Below are 23,634 nucleotides of genomic sequence, written 5' to 3' on the forward strand. Positions count from 1 at the left end.
TTGTGTTCACATAATATATGAGTGTGTACTGTGCATAATTATTTTGTATATATAAATACACACACATGCATGTATATATGAAAATAACATGAAATATTTGCTTAAATATACTGTATATATAATTTGTATTATATATATATATATATATATATATATATAAATATTTTATGTATAAAAAAAAAACGTAAATATATACATGCATGTGTGTGTATTTATATATACAAAATAATTATGCACAGTACACACACATATATTATGTGAACACAAACTTTTATTTTGGATGCGATTAATCGCGATTAATCGTTTCACAGCCCTAATTTTTTTATGACCAGATCTATTGAAACGTTGCGCTTTTCAGAAATAATATATATGTATATATTGTACAGAGCTGTAACTTCAGTGTGCAGACACTATGTTTTTTTCTATTTATCGTTCTCTCTTTTTTTTTTTGTCTTACACCTGACCTGAGCCCAAATTGGGTTAATGATGTGCACACCTTTTTGTAATTTTCGACCCCAAAAAGTCTTTAGACATTTAACCCACACTTAATGTATAAACGTCATTGCATAGATAGAATATCCCTGGAATCTGCAAACACACAATGCTAGATCTTTTCTTGAATTCTCTGAGTAGTTTTTGCATTGCCATTTAACCAAATGATGTTTAACTATGGATTTTACTTAAACCTAACAAACTTCTTTTTGTGAAATGTTTTGCTTAAGAAGTGTGTCTGTGCCATCTTTTAAATAAATGCATGTTTTGATTATATTATAGTCTGGTTTTAGTGTCCTAATACTTTTCAGGGCCTCTGTACATTGCATTTGTGCAGAAACAATGGTTGTTCTTTTGCAAGAAGCATATTTATTTTTTGTAAACACTTTAGTTTAGGATCCAATTCTCACTATTAGCTTGCTTATTATTGGCTTTTTATAGTTATTATAAAGCACTTATTCTGCATGACCATATTCTACATCTCTTAAAGGGGACCTATTATGCAAAATTCACTTTTGCATGGTGTTTGGACATAAATGTCTGTTGGCATTGTGCGTACACAACCACCCTATAGTGATAAAAATCCATTCACTCCTTTTTTTTATAATACCCATAAATCATAAGCAGTGTCTCCTAACCACCTGTTTTCAGCCATGGGGCTGGTGTGACGTCACAACAGCCACAGGCCCCGCCCACGAATGTTGACAGACACTGGGGTTTTAACATAGACCCGCCCTGATCGAGTTCACTGAGTTGTACACATCCGCCATTGCTGCACTGACAATGTCTCCCAAGCGTTGTAGCCAAGCTGTTGTGTGGCTGGATGTATTAATCCACATAGTTCTCTCTTTATTTACTACTGAAATACTGAAAACGATGTGGATTAATTTTGTTTTAGAAGAAAATGCTCCCTCAACTCTACCGAAATTTGTTTATGTACTTACGCGCTTCTTATACTTTTTACTCAGCTCTTACGGTGATTTTCTGGAGTAAAACTGACGCTTTATTTTTTGATATTATCATCATTTTGAGATGAGATTGTTCTGACACTGAGCGCGAGCTCGTGAGGCTCCGCCCTCTGTGCCGTGCAGCAGCAGCTCATTTGCATTTAAAGGGCACACACTAAAACGGCATGTTTTTCTGAGCCCCAAAAAGGAGATGGTCCTCACTGCAGAACACAAAATCCACGATCCCTAAACCCAGCCCTAAAACTACCATTCTCCACCCCCTGATCCCTAAACCCACCCCTAAACCTACCATTCTCCACCCCTTAGATCTGGATCCAACTCCGCCCCCTGGATTTCATGTACTGCAGTGAGGTGCTACTGCCAAAAAGTGACAATTTAAACATGCTGTAAAAAATGGTCTGTAGGGTATTTCGAGCTAAAACTTCACATACACACTCTGGGGACATTAGAGACTTATTTTACATATGGTGAAAAGGGGCATAATAGGTCCCCTTTAAAATACTACCCAATACCCAAATTAAACAACTACCTTACTAACTATTAAAAAGCAGTAATTAGGAGTTTATTAAGGCAAAATTCGTAGATAATAGTTAGTTAATAGTAAGAATTGGACCCTAAAGTGTGACCCATTTTTCCATACTTCACACTCTATTAACCCATGTTGAGCATTTTTAGAACATAAAGGTGAAAAACAGGGTAATACTATAGTATATATAATGGTTTAATAGAGTTTAAATTGGCAGTTTGACAGTGCACTGAAATATTTTCTTATGATCCAAAAACTGTTCTGGACCCATGTTTATGGCATGTTAGCAGTAAAGCCTCTCAGCTTGGGTTATCTGTGACTTGTCCCAATAATCTCAACCAGTTTTCTAAGCAAAATGAATCCTGGATCAGCAGAAATGAAAAATCCAAGAAGTGTCATATGATAGTCTTGTATCACGCAATCAATCTCAGTTATGCAAAGTGTTAAAGCCTTACAGCAGGTTTGGCTGTGAGTCACATGTCATATCTTCTGCTTTGTCTTCTTTCGTCCCTAAGGCAGATAAGACACATGAACAGATAGACACACCCATTCACACCTGTGTGGCTGTGAGTTCTGCAGTGCATTAATGTTTAGGAAAATGGAATGCTTTATGGAATCTATCCAACATTTCATGGTGAAACTGCAGCACTGAAAGGCCAGAAATACATCTCAATGTATGAAAGATTTAAGATTTATTCACACCAACAGCTAAATTAATTTTGGGTGGAGTGAATAAAAACTAAATTGCCTCTAAGAAGATAATGTTAGCATATACAGTACTGTTCAAAGAGTTTTTGGTTTTGAAAAAAGTCTCTTCTGCTCGCCAATGATGCATTTATTTGATCAAAAATCAGGTAAAAATATTGTGAATTATTGTTACAATTTAAAATAACTTTTCTATTTTAATATATTTTAAAATGTAATTTATTCCTGTGTTGGTAAAGCTGAATTTTCAGCATTATTACTCCAGTCTTCAGTGTCACATGATCCTTCAGAAATCATTCTGATATGCTGATTTGATGCTCAAAAACCATTTCTCATTATTAATGATGTAAACAGTTGAGCTGCTTAATATTTTTAAGGAAACCAAAAGTATTTTTTTAGGATTCTTTGATGAATAGAAAGTTCGAAAGAACTTTTACAGAATTTATTTGAAATATAAATATTTTGTGAGATTATAATTGACTTTACCGTCACTTTTGATACAATTTAATGTCTCCTGAAAAAAAAGTACTCGAATTGTTATCAATAATTATTACATTTATTTACAGCATTTTCATACAATAAACAGCGAATGTACAGACTTATATAAGATCACATATGTCATCTGCAAAAAAATAATTTATTTGTTATTTAAACATCGGGACATCACCCAAAAAACATTTGGAACACCACATTACACAGAATTTAATATATAAAATCAAATATTCTTAATTATAATCTATTCTTATTAATAGTACTCGGTCAGAATGCTTTTTTTCAACTGTGGCACACAAATTTAAAAAAATAAATCCTTTGCTTTGGCCTCATCTTAAAATATCTGCACTGTAAGCATGTGTGTGCGTGTGCGTTATCGACTTAAAGCATACAGATCTGCCTTTAGTTTGCGAAATGAAGGACGTTTTCTTGGATCATACTGCCAGCACTGACACATGAGGGCATAGATTTCATCCGGACAGTTATTTGGGGCCGGCATACGATATCCTAAAAACAAAAACAAGACATAAAAAAAGATTTAGACAACACTTGCTTTGCAAACAGGCAATAAGCCATAGTTTGGTGTGTGTGGTACAGTATGTGAAGTACCTCTCTCCACCTCGTCTCTGGTCTGTTGGTTATTCATGTTATTTGGTATGGTATACGGTGTGACTCCTCTGGAGAACGTCTCCCACAGCAGCACTCCAAAACTCCACACATCACTCTCAGTGGTGTATCGCCCTGATGAAACAACAGAGGGCAGCGTTGAGACATAAAACCCTCAATCGTGACCAGTCAAACATAATGGATACTATGTGCTTCGGGTACAGACTGATCCCCCTTAACTTAGCATTAAATAATTAAGAAACAGAACTAAAGCAGCACATGTAGTGTTTAACATCTGTTTTAGTTCTTTTAAAAAAAAGATGACCAGATTTCTCATGGTGGAATACAAAACGGGATGGACAAGCATCTTTTTTTCACAACTTACTGCGCATAATAACTGGATAAACTCTTTTTAAATATATTTGTTAAATGTACACACATGCTTTTTTGACACTGCATCTGACTTGATCTTCTCCACACTCTTTAATATCCCTTTATTCCAATTAAGGAAAGAAGAAATAGGGAACAAAACATAAGTCGGGACACAAAAAAAAAAAAGCTGAAATATGGGAAAATGGGATGTCTGGTCACCCTATTTTTAAAGGATCAATCTTTTGGCAATGTTTGCTTAGGTGAGCTATTATACAAAGTCTTGATTTAGTTTTTGGGGTCTAGTAGAATAGGTTTTCATGCTTGAATGTTCAAAAAACGTGTGATTTTTCACATATTTTACATTGTTGCAGCACTCAGTTTAGTTCCGGTTTCTATGGACCCCCTCTTTCCGAAAAAAGTGCAGTGTGCTCTGATTGGTCGTCTGGACCAGTGTGTCGTGATTTGTCAACTGCTTCGGAAACGCGTGTTTCCATAACCCAGAGCTTTAACAGACTACAAACTTGGGAGAAACCCAACTGAGCCTGGTTTCTCCCAAGGTTTTGTTCTCCATTCTCTTACCTGATGGAGTTTGGGTTCCTTGCCACTGTCGTGCTTAGTTGTGGAAACTTAATATTCAACAACATTATTGATCTGACTTACTGACGATGTTGAATGAGAACTGAACTGAGCTGGAAGATGACATCATTTTTTTGCAGAACTGCTTTATAGATGAAATCAACTGATGATCTTTACAACGGAACTGAATCAACACTGAACTGACTTCAGCAGAACAACAGCTGAAATGCATCATTTTCCTGTTACCACTGTAAAGCTGCTTTGATACAATCTGTTTTGTATGAAGCGATATATAAATAAAGGTGACTAGACTTGACTACAGACGCAACTCAACCAGGCCTCTAATTATTTAAATGAGGAACATTGTGATGTGTACGTTCCCTGAAGAAAACTCAAGACTAATCGAGGCGTTTCAGGGAGTTCAGACACAGTGCGCACTGATATTGAAAATATCTCCCTACATAACAGCAACTCTACACACTACAGAAATGTAAAAAAGCATAACAGGCTCCTTTAAGTGATAGTTGGTACCATAATTGAGGGCCTCTGGTGCCGTCCACTTGACTGGGATCTGCTTCATTCCTCCTGTAGCAGAATAAACACCATCCTGCTCCTCACGAGACATACCAAAATCACTGATCTTCACCACGCTCTCCTCTCCCACAAGACAGTTGCGGGCAGCCAGATCTCTACAGAGGGAGACAGGGAAAATTGGGATTTATTGTAGGTTGTGTAGAGAGAGAGCAACCAGAGCACACTGGAAAAAAAAGTATAAGAATGACAGACAGAGAAACACAGAATGCATTGGCTCTATTAAAACTCAATCCTTTCGAGAGACACTGAACCGTTTGACACAGCATGAGGGGAACAGGCACTATCAGATTTCCTCTCAGTCTCATTATCCCAAAATCTTCCCATCGGGCATTGCTTGCAAACCACTGGTAAAAAGACTTAACCATAATAGAGAAATACCTAGAGTCTACTTATTCGATTCAATAAAAAACAGCTGTGAGCTCTTTATGAGGTCTGCTAGTGCTTTATGATCTACTATAGTTTTTCAGCGTTGAGACTAGGATCTTATGCAGTATATCACTATATTTCATTGTCTATTTAATATTCAAACTCTCACCGATGAATGCACTTCTTGTTTTCCAGGTACGCCATGCCAGATGCAACATTTTCTGCCATTCTGATCAACATGTTGGGCTTCAAGTTGTGGCCCTCTGTGCGCAAAAAGGTTAGAAAGTCCCCTCCTGTCAGAAGAATACGCCATCAAGAGACTTGAACATTTTAAAGTAAAAGTTCATCATTTATTCAATGATTTAATACTTTTAATAATTAAAAAATATATTAATTTAATAATAATAAACAAGCAAATCAACTTTTGTTCTTCAAAAAAAAATCTATCATCTAGATTAAGAGGATTTGCAATATAAGACACGAGACGTGAGAACTACGTTTATGGTGCTTTTTGCCATTTTTTAAGCTTAACAATATAAATCATGATCTACTTTCACTGTTACACTGCTAAACATCTTTTGTGTTTTGTGATTGAATGACAGTCATACAGCTTTGGAACAACATGAGGGATGTAAATGATGGCAGAATTTTCATTTTTGGGTGCACTGTCCCTTTAAATGATTTGAATGAAAGGTTTAGATGTACCTTGGACTAGCTCCATGATGATATATATTGGCTGTTTTTGAGTGCAGACGCCAATTAGCTTCACTATGTTTGGGTGGTCGTACTGTTTTAGGATCCTGAGATAGAAATGGAGACAAGTTAGTGTATGTGTGAGTACACACGGTATGTGTGTGTTAACCAGTGTATCTACAAACCGGGCCTCCATTAGGAACTTGTTCTTGTGTTCTGCAGGCAGATTCTCTCGGCAGGCTTTCACAGCGACTGGCGTATTGTCTGAACGCAGACGGCCACTGAACACCTCACCAAAGTTGCCCTAATATCATCCAAAATGTTACAAGCAGCAACATCATTCATCAAAAAACTAGTTCGACCAGTGATTTTTCATCTTTACTGAAATTTCAATCCTTTTATATAACACAGAAGATATCCGGGCTTACCCGACCAATGCTCTGTCCAAGGATGACATCGTCATGCTCCAAGACCCACTTATCCTAAAAACACCCCCACAAAAAAATGTATTAATCGATGCAAACATAATAATGACTGGTCAATCACAGCACTCAGCAGCAGTGGTCGACTGATAATAATATTAATGGCCAATGCCCATATCTAGATATCTATAATGCCCGTTCTCTTAGAAGAAACTTCAAATATAAAGTTCAACTATAACTTTTGAAAATGTTCAAAGTTAATCTTCCAAATTCTATAAATGTCCTTTTGTCATTTGATGTCAAATGTTCTTTTAGAATCTTTGCGTAAAAATGTTTACTTTGTGACAAAAAGGTGTACATTTATGAACTTTTCAAGGTGAGCCTTAAAGGACAAACAAACAAACAATAAATAAAAAAATCCTTATTATTAGTATTAATTTAATAATTAATACCAATTATTATTATTATTATTGATGTATTACATATTTGAATAATTTAACAGTTTAACAACGTAATCTTAATGTGATTATTAATTTATTTCTGACTAAAACTACTATTTTTGGATTGTGAATTATGGATTTTTTTCTAATAATATTTTCTAAGATTATTATTTTATTTATTATAATATAATTTGCAAATATTCATAAAATCCCAAAATTTTTAAGTCGATTGTAGAGACCACTGGTGCCCATGTAGTTAGTACCTTCTGAAGTGGACAGGGAAAAGGGAAGTTCTAATTTGGCCAAAGAGGAACTGATACCACTCAAAAAAAAATTTTTTTTATTAATAACCTTGGCCAATAGATATCATCCTGTCACTACTCAGCAGTAATATGTATAGTACTTGTGAGACTGGTTTGGGATCAGTGACGGACCTTGAGGATGGGTCTCTTCAGCACAATGTCTGTCCTCTTTGTGACGTTTTGATGAGAGCTGAGGAGATGATTCATTAGCAGTGGTATGGAGGCGAAGCCCTCACCGTCAAGACGATACACACCCTAAATACACACATAAACATGCCATCATCATATAAATGACAGCTAACCACTGCACACCATGAACTGGAACAAAAAAGCATGGTTACACTTTATTTTAAGGTGTCATTGTTACAGTGTAATTATATATTTAAGTACTGAGTAATATTAAGCAACTACATGTACTTACTATAGGGTCAGGGTAGGATTAGGATTTTGGTTAATTGTTATTACTATGGTAAGTACATGTAACATATGTAACAAGGACACTAAAAAGTAAAGTGTTACCAAAAGCACCTATAAAACACTCACTTCTGTACTCTGAATAAGGAAGTGCCGGCACTGGCCTCCCCAGTGCACAGACAACACGTATTCTTGTTTTCCCTGGCTTTCTCTAACCAGAAAGTCCCCATCATTCTTCAGCAGTTCCTGAACCTCCAGACGGGGGATGGCACCATGATACCAGCCCTGCTGGGACAAGGGCTTCTCTATCTCGGGCACCGGCGTCAGAGCGGGGGGAACCTGGTGAGATGCATAAAACACGCTACTCTACAGAAAGTTGTAGACACAACAGTGAGCAGGGAGGAGGAGAGAGAGAAAGACTGCCACCAAACACAACACCACTAACCATATACTTGGGCTTGAACAAGCTGCTGAGATGGTTCACGATTACGTCTATGTTGAGGTGCTTATGGTCTTTGTCACGCTCCTGCAGGAAAACAACATGACAAATAACACAACGGCATAATAAGCGAAATAGTACTTTTGTTAAAAGTTCTTGCACTTCAGCTCATGATGCTCAGTGAGTGACTGAACAGTGGAGTTATTCGTTGAACTCTGATGTCTTTAATTGTTAGAATAAATTATGATTATTTATGTGCATGCATGTTTTAATTTTTTAAACATGAAAATAAACCTTCTTGGATTTGAAACTAAATAAATTCACATAATTTATTTCCCCCCAAGCGCATATGCTTGAAATATTTTTTCCTTTTTAAGCAAAACATCTGTTTGGAGAACGTACAGTTAAATCGGGAGGTCAAACAAAAATGAAAATGATTTACAATTCATGTCTCAGTCTTCTGATATATGTTAGAGAAACAACCATATTCAGAAAGGTCAACCAGCAGCATGTGAGTACCAGGAGTTCAGAGTCAACAAAGGTTGTGCAATTCTCATATTTCAAAATCAATGTAAAAACACAGCATGACCGGCTTTGATATTTTACTGTACATCATTATGGTGCTGCATTTTACAGCTCTGAAGAAGCCACTAGATTCTTTACAGGGGCCATATTGTGATTTTATTTCAGTCAAGTTATAATGTTCTATCGTTATAAAAGTTTTTCTGCAATAATTTAGTTTGTTATGACCATTTCTCTTAATAAATACATGGGACATTTTTGCTCCTGTGCCTTTAAGACTTCTGTAAAACACCCTCTTCTGCAAGTTTGACTAATTTCCCAACATTTTACTCTTATCATTATTTACTCTGGGTTTTAAAAATATTACTAGCTATCTATTCTGCTTCCTTCTACCTTGACTAAATGGACCAAGTCAACAGGTGTCGAGTCAAGTCACCTTTATTTATATAGCGCTTTATACAATACAGATTGTTTCAAAGCAGCTTTACAGTGATAACATATACAGTGAAAAGAATTCAATTCTGTTGTAAAGCTGCTCTAAAAAACATGAAAACATGCATGGCCTTGTGTTGACCTGACGTCAAAAAGTTGCAGATTTGTTTAAACAAATAGTCTTTCTTCACTGGGGAGGAAGTTTTAAGTTATGGAAGCTACCATATATGTTCCTATACTGTAACAATGAACTTTCATTTTTTAAAGACTATGCAAAAAAACTGAAGCTCTCAGGACAGATTTATTGAGATGAGAGTGGACTCACTGAGTTGCTGGAGGTGACAGATATCCGATCATCATCCAGGCCTATAGGTGCGACCTCACTATTGCCCAGAGACTGAAGTTTATCGGAAAGAACTCTCCGCTGGGCCTCCAGACGAGAGCGAGCCACCATGGACAGAACTACCTGCTGTCTGCTGTCCTCCAGAGCATTACGCTTACTGAACTGATACACCCTAAAAAACAACAACAACAGAGGAGGACAACAAGCTCTCATTAATACACTTTTTTTTTTGAGAATTTAGTGAAATCTAAATGTTCTTATTGTTTCAAAATGATTTGGTTAGATTCGTTTTGATTCAGTTCCTTTTATTGTCACTGTCGAAGCACAAGAAGACTAGTTGATATACTATATATTGCAGAATGCTTCCATTAAAGGTGCAGTAAGCAATTTCTGAGAAAAGCTGTTGAAAGTGCTGTTTAATGTATTAATACTAGTGTGGATGTTTTTCTACAATATTCACTCATGACAGTAAAATAGGGCATTCTAAGTCAATCTACCGCAGTATTTCCTCTCTCAACGTCATATACCGTGAAACCGGTATTATTTTGAAAAATGTGGATTTTTGGTCATACCGCCCAACACTACCAGAAATTTTCCATCAATGCCGGGGAAGCGTTGTGTCATAAATGTAATGTGTGTCTGTGTCATTTTTATTTTAGTCCATAGATGATGTTGTGAGGGATTTCCCCAATCCTCAAAAGAGGAGTGACATCAGCTTGGATTTCTATTATATAAGCTTCGATGGCGTCAATGGCGGTTCTCTCTCTTTGTTGGATCATCATGGTGGATCTTCACGCCTCTCTCCTCTTTGCTGGAGTAATCTAGCTTTGATTATAGTTTCATTTGGATTTTGGTATAGTATAGTAGTATATTTACATTTAATGTTCTTTAATTTAATCTCTTATCAGTAACAGGTAATGGAACTATTTTTCAGTTAATGTTTTAATTATTTAGAAATAGACATGTGCCGGTATTCGGTAATGCGATAAATCGCGGTAATGAATATGCACGATATTGTTATCGCGGGCACTTCAAAATACCGTGAAAAATAATAGATCCGAATTTAGATTTTTAGAACGCGCATTATAGATTATTTTCCATCAGCCGCTTAAACAAACACTGCGTATATGCTGCGCGAAACACGTGCGCACTCTGATGTAAACAATCGCCATGTGTATAAGCATGCGGCCGGTGCGCACTTCTAGTCTAATGTAAACAGTCCTCATGGAGAAGCAGCATGGTGGAAGGAGGAACGCCGCCGCCTACAGTCTATGGCCGCCGCCGATCTATCCGGATCCATCCCGCTTCTAAAAGCAGAGCTGCCAACTCGACGCATTCAGCGCGAGACTCTCACGCAGAGAAAAATCGCGGAGCAAAGAGGACACGAAGACCGTCAAACAAGACAGAGCAGGTTACTTTTGATATAACTTTTGATAACAGGAGAACAATTGTGTCACAGAACGTTACATTTAAACCATTTAATGACCAGCAGCATGTTAGATGACTAAAACAAATAGATAAAGAGAAGTATTTTGCTGAATATGTGCACTGCACTTTTTTACATATTTATTATATTTTTACTTGTGTCATTACATAATTGTTATTATAATAAAAACCACATTATATTTGATTTAATTAGTTATTTGTAACCTTTAATAATACCAGCTGATAGGGCTCTACAGTATATGGTTTCATAGCATTATGTGAGATATTTTTTTTCATGAGAAAAAAATAACGTGGGCTATCTACTGTAGCCTTCCTAATATTTATCCAAAATTAGTCAATATTGAATCAAGATTTAAATCAAATCCCAAGTATTGAATTGAAATCGTTAAATTTGTGTTAAGCAATACAAACAGTAGCCTACCAGTCATTGTACCATGTAATCATTGTAACATGTTGTCACTAAACTTAATAAAATTCAGTTTAGTTACCAAATGCTTTGACAATCACAATTACACCTTGTGATCCAAGTTTTTATTTATTTTTCACACACCCCCCCCCCCCCCCCCAATCCATCTGTTTCTCATGTGCAATTAAAATATCGTGATAATACCGTATACCGTGATAAAAGATCACTCAATTAATCGCAGCATGAAAATGTGATACCGGCACATGCCTATTTAGAAAGTTCAGCGAGGGAAGCGGAGGTGTACTGCGTACTGTGGTGTGTTTGGAGAGCTCACAGACTCACCTCTGGCCTATGTTTGCAGAGCCTTCCTCATTCTGCAGATCCAACTCCAGCTGGTTGACAGTGGCCTGCTGGGAACCAAGAGTACTAGAAAGACACAAGAGCTCCTCCTCCACAGCGGTGAGCCTTGGAGGAGAGAAAATATGAGAAGCCACAACAGCACAAAATGAGTTGTGATGCGATAGAAGATAGCCAAAATGCTGAGGGCCAGAAATACTGAGTTACACATTATATAACATTATGTAGATATGTGTGTGAATCATGGAGCATGACTATATTTGCTTGCATGTGCATATATTTGTATACTACTGTTGAAAAGTTTGGGGTCAGTAAGATTTTTGAAAGAAGTCTCTTATGTTCAGTACGCATTTATTTGCTCAAAAATACAATAAAAACTGTAAAAATGTGAAATTTTTAAATCATTCTGTTTTCTATTTTAATATATTTCAAAATGTAACTTGTTCTTGTGATGCAAAGCTGAATTTTCAGCATCATTACTCCAGTCTTCAGTGTCACATGATCCTTCAGAAATAATTCTAATATGCTGATTTGATACTCAAGAAACATGTTATCATCAATGCTGAAAGCAGTTCTGCTGCTTGACATTTCTGTGAAAACCATGATGCATCTTTGATGAGTAGAAAGTTCAACAGATCAACAGATTTTTTGGTCAAATAAAAGTCTCTGTTGTCTCTTTTGATCAACTGAATGCATCCTTGCTGAATGAAAGTATAATTTCTTTAAAAAAAATATTTACAAAAAAAAAAAGACTTACTGACCCTAACCTTTTGGTATTGTATATATAACATTACTTTTCTTGCATTTCAGTATTTAGATGATCTCATGATCAATGTGTGGTTTTGTGGTTTCTGCATGAACACATTGTGAATTACTAAATGTGTGTTAAGAAAAAAAAGTGTTTTGGAAAGAACACACTCACGCACACGCACACACACATCAAAAAAGATTGTTCCAGAAATTCACATGACAGTTTCAGAAACAAAAACAAGGCTCCAGTGGGTGATTTCACTTCTGTCTTTCTATGACATATGTGCATTCACTTGCACTACTATGCTACACAGCGATGTAAAGAAAGAAGAAACTCACCGATGCTGGATTCCCTCTACTGTGAGCTCATTGAGCTGCAGATCTTCAGGCATTAGACCTTCAGCATCCTCCAACAAACTGCTGTCAAACTCCACACATGCAGGAATCTCTCCTCTTGACCTGCACAGAAACATACATACATGTGCATGCAGAAAGATGTGGACAGACAGCACCCCAACTATCCTTTCAAAGGCAACATGAAAGGACATTTGCGATGCATTCCAAATGCATTGTATAAAGCAGAATATTTAACAGGAAATAATGCAGGGAAGGACTTGATTTTATCAATCATGATTTGATCGGACTGAAAAACCTGGGCTATGATGTTATTAGTTATATTATGTTGCCTCGCCCACATGGCCTTAGTTAATATTTGGTTGTTTATGCAAGAAAAACATTTTCATTCTATACTGACAGACATTTAGCATTGTGACACTTTTTTGGTCACATTTATTTATATAACAACTTATTTATTTATGATTGTATGATTATTTATGATAGCAATATTATAGCTGTTTTGCCAGTGACCATTTATTTTTGGAGGGAAAGCTTGAAATTGACTTATTTTATGTTATTTATAGTAGCCTTCCACTTTCACACAGCTCATGCACCAGCAAGGTACTTCCTATTACAAGGCCTGAGATTGTGAGCAACTGTTTGATCTCAGCTTTTTTTCTTTATAATAATAATCACTGATGAATCATGCACAATAAGACCTGGAACATTTCTTATGAAAGTAAACAGGATCCGTTTTGATTTCATGTTGACTTCACGAAATGAGAAGTTAGCAAATGTGTGCAACATCCTTTGTTCTTCTGGTCTAGTTTCCCATTGCATTCCACAAAAACTGGGAACAAAAGGGAATGTTAATGTACCTGTTCTGCTGAATGAAGCTCTCGTACTCTTTGTGAGGCTGGATGGCCTTCAGGGCGTTGGCCATTTCGGTGTGAACACTCACTACCTCATCATGAAGCAAATTAGACAGATCAAAATATTCCTGCAGAATCTCCTTCCTAAAAAAAAACCAAGTAAGCCACACTAGTCATATGTGTTTTAACGCACAAGACGCTCAGCAAAACTACTTCTTCTTTTCAACTAACTGTAACTATGTGAGTAACTACTGTTAACATTGCTTGTGAGAACTGAACAGGATGACATATCATCCATTCAAAAAAGCAGAAGTCTATAACTGTCACTGCGCTGTGTTTCTTAAAATAAGGCAACAAGTTCATAGTCTGAATTTCACTTTTATGCTTTGGGGTGTGACTACCACAGACGGTTCACCACTGCACAAGCTAGCAGTTATATTCAGTTATGAATTGCATGAATCAAATGTCTAAATGTCTACTTAACATCTGACAAGAAACGTCAAGAAGAGACATATTGCAGATGAGCAAACAGCAAAAACTTGCAGATGTAAATGCAGACATCAAATAGATGTCTCTGTGATGTACGTGTGCTATCAGCGAGCAAACTAAAATTTTAACTTTTAAAACTTTTTGTCAACCTAACAACAAACAGAGCAGCATCAAGAATATCAAAAACTGGGGGGCAATTTGGCCATTTCTAATTTTATGAGGGGACTTGTCCATCTCAATGTCTATGGTGCTTACAGCCCTATATATTATATCTTCTACATTTCATACATTTATATATCATATCTTCAAAGTTTAAGATACATTAACAATGAGCGACTGCTATACAAAAAGTTAAAAACATATCTTAGGCCTACCTAATGCAGAAGAAGCCGCTTCTTTTTCAGAGTTGCGTAGATGTTGATAGTTGAAGAGTCAGAGTTAGGCCCCCCACTCCTTTAATTGTGGGTTTATTAAAAAAAAAAAACGTTGAATATACATTTTGTTTAGTTAGCCTGCTATTTAGCATATGCGTTAAAAAACGCGGGAATAGAACGAGAAGAGAGTGTACTCGTGTACCGCAATACTTGACTCGCGAGTTGTGAGAGAATGGGTCTTCTTGGTTTTTTATTATAGTATTTAAAAATAATCTAACCGTAGCTTACTAATTCTAACCACTGAAATACCCTAATAACACCCTAATCACCTAATAACCCATGCTAAAGGACTGATTTCCCTGTTTAACATTACAGTGCTGGTGTTATTGATGTTCACTCACAGAATAAGCACCATCTCCTCCTGCAGCGTCTGCAGGGCTCCCAGCAGGGCCGGCTGACTCTGGCCGTAGTGGAGTTGGTGATGCACCTGGGCGGCCTTCACCGACAGCACATATTCATTGTGATGCTCGTGCAGTTTCAGTGTGGCTTTGATGTAGCGCTCCTTCGCTTTCTCCCGTTCTCTGTCTGTACAAAAGGCAACCCACAAACATAAATGAACATGCAAGTGAAAGGTGACATGACAGCTGTATATCTGTCAGCAAAAGTGGTAACCTGCAACTTTATAATTAAGTTCCACCATTACAAAATTATTAATGCCACAAAGTTATTGACTTTTGGTAAATAATATATAATTCAAAATTCAAAATATTCAAAATATGTAATTTATGTGATTCGTGCAGAAGGATTTGTATGCGTGCAGGTGGTAGGGGGAATCAGTCCAATAATTGCCTACCATTCATTGTGTAAATTTAATGAATGCATTTCAGTCTAACAAAAATTAAACAGAAAAATAAAATGGAATAGCTTAGAACTGTAAATAAAATAATGTAAAAATAGTGCTGGGCAACGATTAATCGTGATTAATTGCATCCAAAATAAATTTGATTAATCGTTGCACAGCCCTAATATACACACACATGCATGTATATATATATATTTAAGGAAAATGTGTTATTTATATATAACATATTTATATTTATATATAATATAAATGATGTATAAATATATATACAGGCACATATTTCTTAAATAAATACATGCATATGTGTGTATTTATATATACAAAATAATTATACACAGTACATATATTATGTAAAGACAAACTTTTATTTTGGATGCGATTAATCGTGATTAATCGTTGCCCAGCACTAAAAAATATATATAGAAAACAGTTATTTTAAGTTGTCATAATATTTCACAATATTATTACTGCGTTTTTGATCAAATAAATGCAGTCTTGGTGAGCGTAAGAGACATATCTTACAGACTAACTTTTGAACAGTAGTGTGTATTCTCGTAGAAATCAGGAAGCCATCAAACCACTATACTCCCCCATCTGCTAAGTGCTTTAAAGGTTGTGAACACTTTGCTTATCCTATCAAAGTCTGATATAAAGTACCCATCTATCACAGTACACTGAAGCTCATTGTAAGTACTGCCTTGCACAGTGCAAATATATCTGCCATTGCTCTTCATATCTGTTGTCTGTAGCTTTATATATTTAATGTTCTATTCATTGTGGCCCATATAAGTGCTGCAAAATGTGCTCTGTGGAGCATTCACACTTCGGTCATTGGAGAAACCACATTTAGTTTCCTCTGCAAGTGTTACATAGAAACAAGTGTCTTTGGTTAAAGGCAGGTTTTTCTCCTATTGAGTAAACAAATGCCTTATTTACACATACTATCATAAAACCATTCGTGTTTAAACATTAAACAGTTCCTCTTATTGTATGTGTATCTCTTTCAGCACAAAGTACCCTATTCAGTCAAAATGAAAGGAAAGTTGCCATGCTTTTTAGAGAACTAGACAACACTGAGGCATCATACCTTTGCTTGCTTCCTGATATTTTCTTTTCGCCTGGGTCGCGTCCCGTACCAGTGGTCTGTAACTGGACTTGAGCCGGTCCAGTTCGATTTGGGTGACCTAACCTTCCACAACAGGACACAAAATAAAAACAAATAAAAATCCAGGTTTGTGCATCAAAATGAGACACGTGTCATGTGCAATCATGAAAGGATGCTAGATTCACTGCTGACAATCAAATTCACATGTTATTAGCCTGATTTAGCAATGAGGAAGAATATGCACCATATTCAGCTAATAATAGTTTTAAAAGCCTCCAGGCTAAACACAACAAAACCCACGCAAAACCACTGAAGGTGAAATGAAATACGACCGTTATCATCTTGGGTCGCTGCTTAATGTCCTATACAAAAGAAAAGGCATTTTTCTACTTCCTGATTTTTGATACTGCAAAGGTTCTCAACGTTAAACCATTCTTCTTGAATTCATAGAAACCATCTAAAGGCCAACAGGCAACTCGTGCGTTGGTAATGGCTTCATTAAAGACATCAAACTAAATGATTTTCTAAATGATGATTTTGAAAACTCGTTTAATAAAATATTATTTAAAAACATTTAATATTATATAAATGAGTTCATTTCAACTCATTTAATGATTTTCTAAACTCAAACTAAATGAGTACAAAAAGAAGTGCTATTTGATCACATACATTTCCTCTATCTAAAATTAGATTCTGCCAGACGTCTAAACACATACACAAAGCCAGATGTGTGCTGATACAACGGATAGTATAGTAGTGAGCAGCCTGTAAAGGTGTAGCTATGCGGTTTCTAACGTGTTACAAGTGGATTATAGCATGCTATGAGGTTGATTGCCAGCCCTAAAAAGAGCCTCCTTCCTTTGCTTTACTAAACTGATCAAAAGTGACAGCAAAGACATTTATAATGTATTGTATAAAGGAATTTGTAAAACATCCATATATATATACACGCATACATATACATATATATATACACACACACACACATATATATATATATATATATACACACACACACACACACACACACACACACACACACACAGAGTACTTCCTCATTCAATGTGTAACTACTTTTACTAGCCCTTGACTATCTTCTGTTTCTTCAGAAATCATTTTATAGATATGGGTTGGTCTTGTGAAGGAGTTTATAACTTTTGGGAAGCTATTTCAATGGCTTTAGTACTTATAATTAAAACAGTGGTATACTGAGTTTTTGGACATTGCATATATTGAATTATCAGTTAGATCATTTTAACTCTTATGCAAAGTGCATGTGAGTTAAAAACAAATAGACACCAGCAAGCAAACGTTTCAGCACATTGCTATTTTCAGTGTAGCAATGTGCTGAAACGTTTGCTTGCTGGTATCTATTTGTTTTTAACTCACATGCGCTTTGCACTTTTTGCACAAAGCAATTTATAAAATAAAATAAAATGTTTTTGTAGACTTTTCCAGTCTTGAGTGGATCAGTGTGCGGTTAGCCACCCTTTTTGTTCATTGGCTCTACGCACCTGTAGTACAAGGACCTGCAGTACCAGGACATTTTTTCCTGTTTGGAGCACTACATATTTTTTCTAGCTTCTATGGTGCAAGAAAAGAAAATGTCAGTATGTGGCTGATCTTAATTTATAGAATTAAGTTGTTCCTTTAAGGGCCCTTTTCTTGCATACAAGGTCTAATTGGGCAGGGGTGGGTATGTTATTTTAGGATATGTGCAGTTTATGTTAAAGGGATAGTTCACCCAAAAATTTTAATTCTGTCATTAATTACTCACCCTCATGTCATCTTCGGAACACAAATTAAGATATTTTTGATGAAAGCTTTCTGTACCCTTATTGACAGCTACGCAACTACCACTTTAAGCCCCAGAAAGGTAATAAAGACATCAATAAAATAATCATTGTAACTCCAGTGGTTTAATCTCCAACATAGGTGAACTAGTCCTTTAAGTGGGAGTAGTGAAGTTTTTGTGGTGTCTATGTTTTCCGTATATACTTTTGAATTTTATTAAAACTAGAAATGAATAAAATTAATTACAAAAAAGAACTCAATTTCCAATGGTAGTATATATAGAAAATCATTAATATTGAAAATTGTCCAAATTATCATAGTTAAACAGTTACTGTTCTGCAGAAAACGTTTACAGTACTGTAAAATTATCATTTAATACAGATAGCAACAGTAAAATGTTGCCCTCCATCCGGACCACGGGACATAATTGCGCCATTTTACGGTTTCTACAGATTAAAGTGAGCAGCGCGTCAAAACAACAGAACGGTTCACACCACAAGGACTAAGGGTTGTTTATGGCAATGATCTTTTGGAGCTATATCTATAATATTTTTTATCTAGAGCCAAAAGTAGATACTTTCGCTAAAACTAAAACACTGCAGAAAACGAGAATTCAGCTAATACATTTATTTTGATCTGTCATACAGATGACTCTGACCGTTTAACTAAACCAGGTTTGAGACAAGTTAACGTGTGGCGTCTTTAGCGTTTTTTTTCAATCATTTACTATTATTAATCAGCATAAAAAGAGCATTTTATAATAAACAATGTTAGAATTTGGAAAACTATTTACAGATGGCAAGGGAAGACCAAAAAAACATTGAAATTACTCGCATAATAAGAAACACATCTGTATACGTGTGAGAATGTACTTGTTACGAGAGCGTAATAGTGAAGTGATGTGCGTGTGGCGCTGACCCTGCACATCTCTTGGCTGAGAAGGTTCCACTGTTCCCCGTAAGTCTTCCTCAGCTGCTGTTTGTCCCGGATGAGGAGGGTGAGTTTGCTGAGGGGTCCCACCATCAGATCCTCCGAATGCTTGCGCATGATCCGACTGAGGCTCTCCGTCTGACTGACCAGCACATTCCACGACTGTAAGAATGAGAAAATTAATGCAATTTTAGGATTTACTCGGCACTGAAAAATTTGAATGCATGATTATATTTTATTGCGGTGCACTTATCACTGCTTGTAAGTGCTAAAGTGAAGGCAAGAAACCAAAAAAGACTTGACTGTTTGTGGACTTGAACGAGTCAGCAAGAATATATCTAGAATATCAGAGGAAGGGTTTTGGCACAAGGTTGCCTGCATGTTTACAGTGCAGTTTCCCATTTCAATGGCACCTTAGTCTCAAAATATCTTAAAGGGATAGTTCACCCAAAAATGAGAATTAGCCCATGATTTACTCACCCTGAAGCCATCCTAGGTGTATATGACATTCTTTTTTCAGACGAAAACAATCGAAAACAAACAATTAAAAAAAACCCTGCATTGCTTCACTTCAGAAGGCCTTTATTAACCCACCAGAGCAGTGTGGAGCACTTTTATCATGGATGGATGCGCTTTGATGGACTTGATACCCATTCACTCCCATTATGAAGCTTGGAAGAGCCAGGACATTTTTTAATATAACTCTTGATTGTATTCGTCTGAAAAAAAGAATGTCATACACACATAGGATGGCTTCAGGGTGAGTAAACCATGGGCTAATTTTCATTTTTGGGATAACTATCCCTTTAACATCATGTGGAAAGTAAGGATTCAGACTCAATGCAGTACTTAAGACCATTTTAGTGTGGATATATCATCTTAAATCTCCAATATTGAAATCAATCATGGGAACTTTATAGACCTTATGCGCCAGAGAAACAAGGTCGCAGCCATCTTTAGAATATTGTCTTTGAACTTCCGTTTTTGCAGTCGCTCTGTATATTTCTATGGCATTGTTGTCCAAGATTAATTAGCTTTTGAAGTGGATTTACTTAATGTAAAGTTAATGAAAGTTATCATGAGGATTGTAATGTTTAAAGCAGATGTCTTAACAAATGTCTGTTGACCGGGAAGACCAGATCGCTGTGAAAATACAGACCGGAAGACAAAAGACAATGAGTGCAGAAAAGGGGCGGGGCTACACAAGGTCTAGTTAAGGAGACGCTTCCAACCTTATTGAACTGGCTGATGTAGTCGATACCTCCTCCAGGCTGGGAACCCTCCAGTTTCTCAACAATGGCTGACATCTGATGCAACTGTACGGAGAACTCGCGATCGCTCTTGGCCCTCTGCGTGATCCATTTCTTCATAACCTCCATCAAACGCAGCTCAGAGTCTTGTAGTTTCATTAGGGCAGCGTGACCCTGAGGGCACCACAAGTCCTCCGCAAAGCCCATACCTGCAGCTCACTACAATTGTCTGGGAAACATGCGCATCGTTACCATCGTTGGGATGTCATGCTGCTTTCTGATGTTCCAAATGTGTGTGAAAATTTTGTCAAAAACAATAACAAAGAGCCAAATTACCTGTCTGTCAGCAGCAGTATGCTGGTAAAACAGGTCAGGTCAGGTCAGGTCAGGTCAATGAAAACACAACAAATCGAGATCTACAGGAGGAGGAAGAATATTTTAGACTTTCAAAACATCTAAATGTGCATTTCATGGCATAATTAAAGCATTTTGAGTGCCTGTCGCAAAGTTTATTGCAAAAAAAAATGTAGGAGTTTTCAAATGCTTTCATTTCCTCAATGACAATTCAGGACAAAAAAGTGATGTTGTTTATACTGACCACTTCCCGTATAGCAACAGCATTTCAGATGCGAAAGGTTATTTTATAATGAACAGCTCAGTCATAAGGAACAATGCCGAAAAAGTTAATGATTTACAATGCATACAGTCTACTTACAGAAAGAAAAATACATTGATATTGTTCCATACTCCATGTCAAAAAAACTGATTTGCGTCTCTGTGGTTATTTAACACTACGCTTTATTAAAACTCAACAAAGCCACATACAAGCTACTTAGGCTAATTGTACAAAAGGGTATGGGAAGTAAACTTCAATAAAAAAAAGAACTTAAACAACTTAAAGACCTAGTGCACTTTATCCTACTATTTTCAAACCAATAGTAACTCAAAATATTAACTTCTATATTAAATAATTATTTTCCCATAGTCCATTTTTGTTTGTGTAGCTATATGGTGTTTACTAATTAGACAATAGTCACATTTGGTTAACTCTAATAAGATGGAAGACATTACGTTTTAAAAATATGTAACAGATGTTCAAAGATTTTTAAAAACAACAACACAATTTTATAACAAGTAAAGGTAACACTTTATTTCGATAGTGCACTTTAGACATTCTACTTATGTAACTTACTTTACAACTACCAGTCTGACCACTGACTATAAGTAACTCTGCAAGTAGCCTACGTCAACTTGTTCTAGGCTACTAACACAAATCTACTTATACTTTGAGATAGCCTACTCTGAATAATGAGAGTTAGTGGACATGTAACGTTAGTTGCAAATTAATGAGAGTTGAGAGACATGTAGAGAACTCTTAAAAAAAATATTTTACATTAACAGCTGGAAAATAAATTGTTTATTGTCTGAAGGGGATGTCGCCGTGACGTCACAGAAGCGTCTCTTCTATTATGTCGGTCAATGAAACGTGAAACATTATTATCTTATAATGATGCTCTTAAATCAGACAAACATATATATTCTTTTTTTAAAAATCGATTATGTAACACTAGAGCTCCGAATAATTCATTGTCGAGACCTGAACTTGTGTGAATTCTCACCTCAGATGTGTCTGGCGCAGCAAAACGTCCCGTCAGAGCGACCGGAACACGTAATTATCCATTATAAAGCGATGAGAAGAAAAGAGCGCGTCGAAACGAAAAATACTGGAGATGGTGAAATGAGCAGGGCGACAGACGAGCTCTTGTGTTGACAGGCGAAGCTGTCTGAAACTGTACTGAAACCAGGAAGACAGTCCGGCAGCAGGACGCAGACTCACTGCATTCAACAGGATTAAACCTCTAATGCACGACAACCCCTCAGTTACACAGGTACTAACATGCCTGCTAGGAATGTATTTGTACATTCATTAAAAAATATACAATACATAAGTATTGTAACTATTGATAAAAATAAACATGAACAGTAAAATTCAGGAAAAAAAATTAAGAAGCTCATGACATACACACATATATATATATATATATCAGTATCTCACAAAAGTGAGTACACCCCTCACATCCTGGATCCATGGGATCCTCTTCCACTCCTCCAATGACAGAGCTGCCGGATGTTAGACACATGGTGCTTCTCCACCTTCCGCTTGAGGACGCCCCACAGGTGCTCAATGGGGTCCAGGTCTGGAGACATTGGCCACTCTCCATCACCTTCACCTTCCTCAGCAAGGCAGTTGTCATCTTGGCGGTGTGTTTGGGGTCGTTATCATGCCGTTCGGCCCAGTTTCTGAAGGGAGGGCATCATGTTCTGCTTCAGAACGTCACAGTACATGTTGGAATTGTAAGCCAATCTAAAGCGGTTCCAAATTAAACTTATCTGACTCCATATATATGTATATAATTTAGTATCTTTTACAAGTTAATTTAATAAGAAATGCTCACATCAGATAGCAACATATAAAAGATCTAGCGGTCATACCACTGTCATGATTTAATATTTTGGTCAAAAAAAGACGGTGAATCATAGTTTTTTTTCAGTGAGCATGTTTTGCTGAGGATTACACACATTTTGCACCACTGATGTAACATCGTACAAACTGAGGGAAGTCGTCTGGAAGTCCACTTTTGTTGCGAAACTGGCAATGTTTCGTTCTGTCTACGTTTTCATTGGATTTTCCAATCACGTTTTGAATAATTGCCAAGGCGCTGACCAGTAAATTGTTCTACACTTCTCTGTTTAACACTTTTTTTTTTTTTTTTTTAAACAAAAATCCTCCCTTTGAAGACATTGCAAGTCACACTTCAACCTCAACAGGATGCTAGACCTGTCTTAGCAAAGCTTTTCTGGAAACCTTTAAAATGTCACATGTACCTTTGACAAGAGCATTTCAATTTAGCCATCTACTATTATTATAAAACCTTTGTTCAGACACAAACTACTAAAG

At 36.5% G+C, this 23,634-nt stretch overlaps 1 protein-coding gene across 6 annotated transcripts; it reads right to left on the reverse strand.

The window, feature by feature from the left end:
• Window positions 1-3,225: 3,225 nt before the first annotated feature.
• On the reverse strand, window positions 3,226-22,543 carry fes (FES proto-oncogene, tyrosine kinase). Of its 6 annotated transcripts, none has more exons than XM_084109011.1 (20): window positions 22,295-22,543; window positions 21,012-21,091; window positions 20,658-20,904; window positions 19,414-19,587; window positions 16,684-16,780; window positions 15,136-15,319; window positions 13,878-14,015; window positions 13,003-13,122; window positions 11,899-12,021; window positions 9,687-9,876; window positions 8,414-8,494; window positions 8,098-8,334; window positions 7,687-7,809; window positions 6,819-6,872; window positions 6,576-6,694; window positions 6,403-6,497; window positions 5,867-5,990; window positions 5,269-5,426; window positions 3,793-3,924; window positions 3,226-3,690 (listed from the first exon to the last, which is right to left on the reverse strand). In XM_084109011.1, exons 3-20 carry the CDS (start codon window positions 20,880-20,882, stop codon window positions 3,557-3,559), a joined length of 2,508 nt encoding a protein of 835 aa, XP_083965137.1. In that variant the 5' UTR covers window positions 20,883-20,904; window positions 21,012-21,091; window positions 22,295-22,543; the 3' UTR covers window positions 3,226-3,556. The 6 variants fall into 6 exon arrangements, with proteins under 6 accessions (XP_083965137.1, XP_083965138.1, XP_083965140.1 ...); XM_084109012.1 differs by having other exon boundaries at window positions 8,098-8,307; window positions 22,295-22,519; XM_084109014.1 differs by having other exon boundaries at window positions 5,867-5,960; window positions 8,098-8,307; window positions 22,295-22,472.
• Window positions 22,544-23,634: the final 1,091 nt, after the last annotated feature.

Source organism: Abramis brama (genome assembly GCF_963993115.1).
Source record: "Abramis brama genome assembly, chromosome: 3".
NCBI classification, from domain to species: domain Eukaryota; kingdom Metazoa; phylum Chordata; class Actinopteri; order Cypriniformes; family Leuciscidae; genus Abramis; species Abramis brama.

Bases quoted from the DNA above. Each gene is read 5' to 3' on its own strand.
- fes (XM_084109009.1), bottom strand. From the start codon at position 20,882: ATGGGCTTTGCGGAGGACTTGTGGTGCCCTCAGGGTCACGCTGCCCTA. The intron at 13,123-13,877 runs GTACATTAACAT...GTTTCTGTGCAG, and splicing joins AGCTTCATTCAGCAGAACAG to GTCAAGAGGAGAGATTCCTG. The intron at 5,427-5,866 runs GTGAGAGTTTGA...CTCCCTCTGTAG, and splicing joins AACAAGAAGTGCATTCATCG to AGATCTGGCTGCCCGCAACT.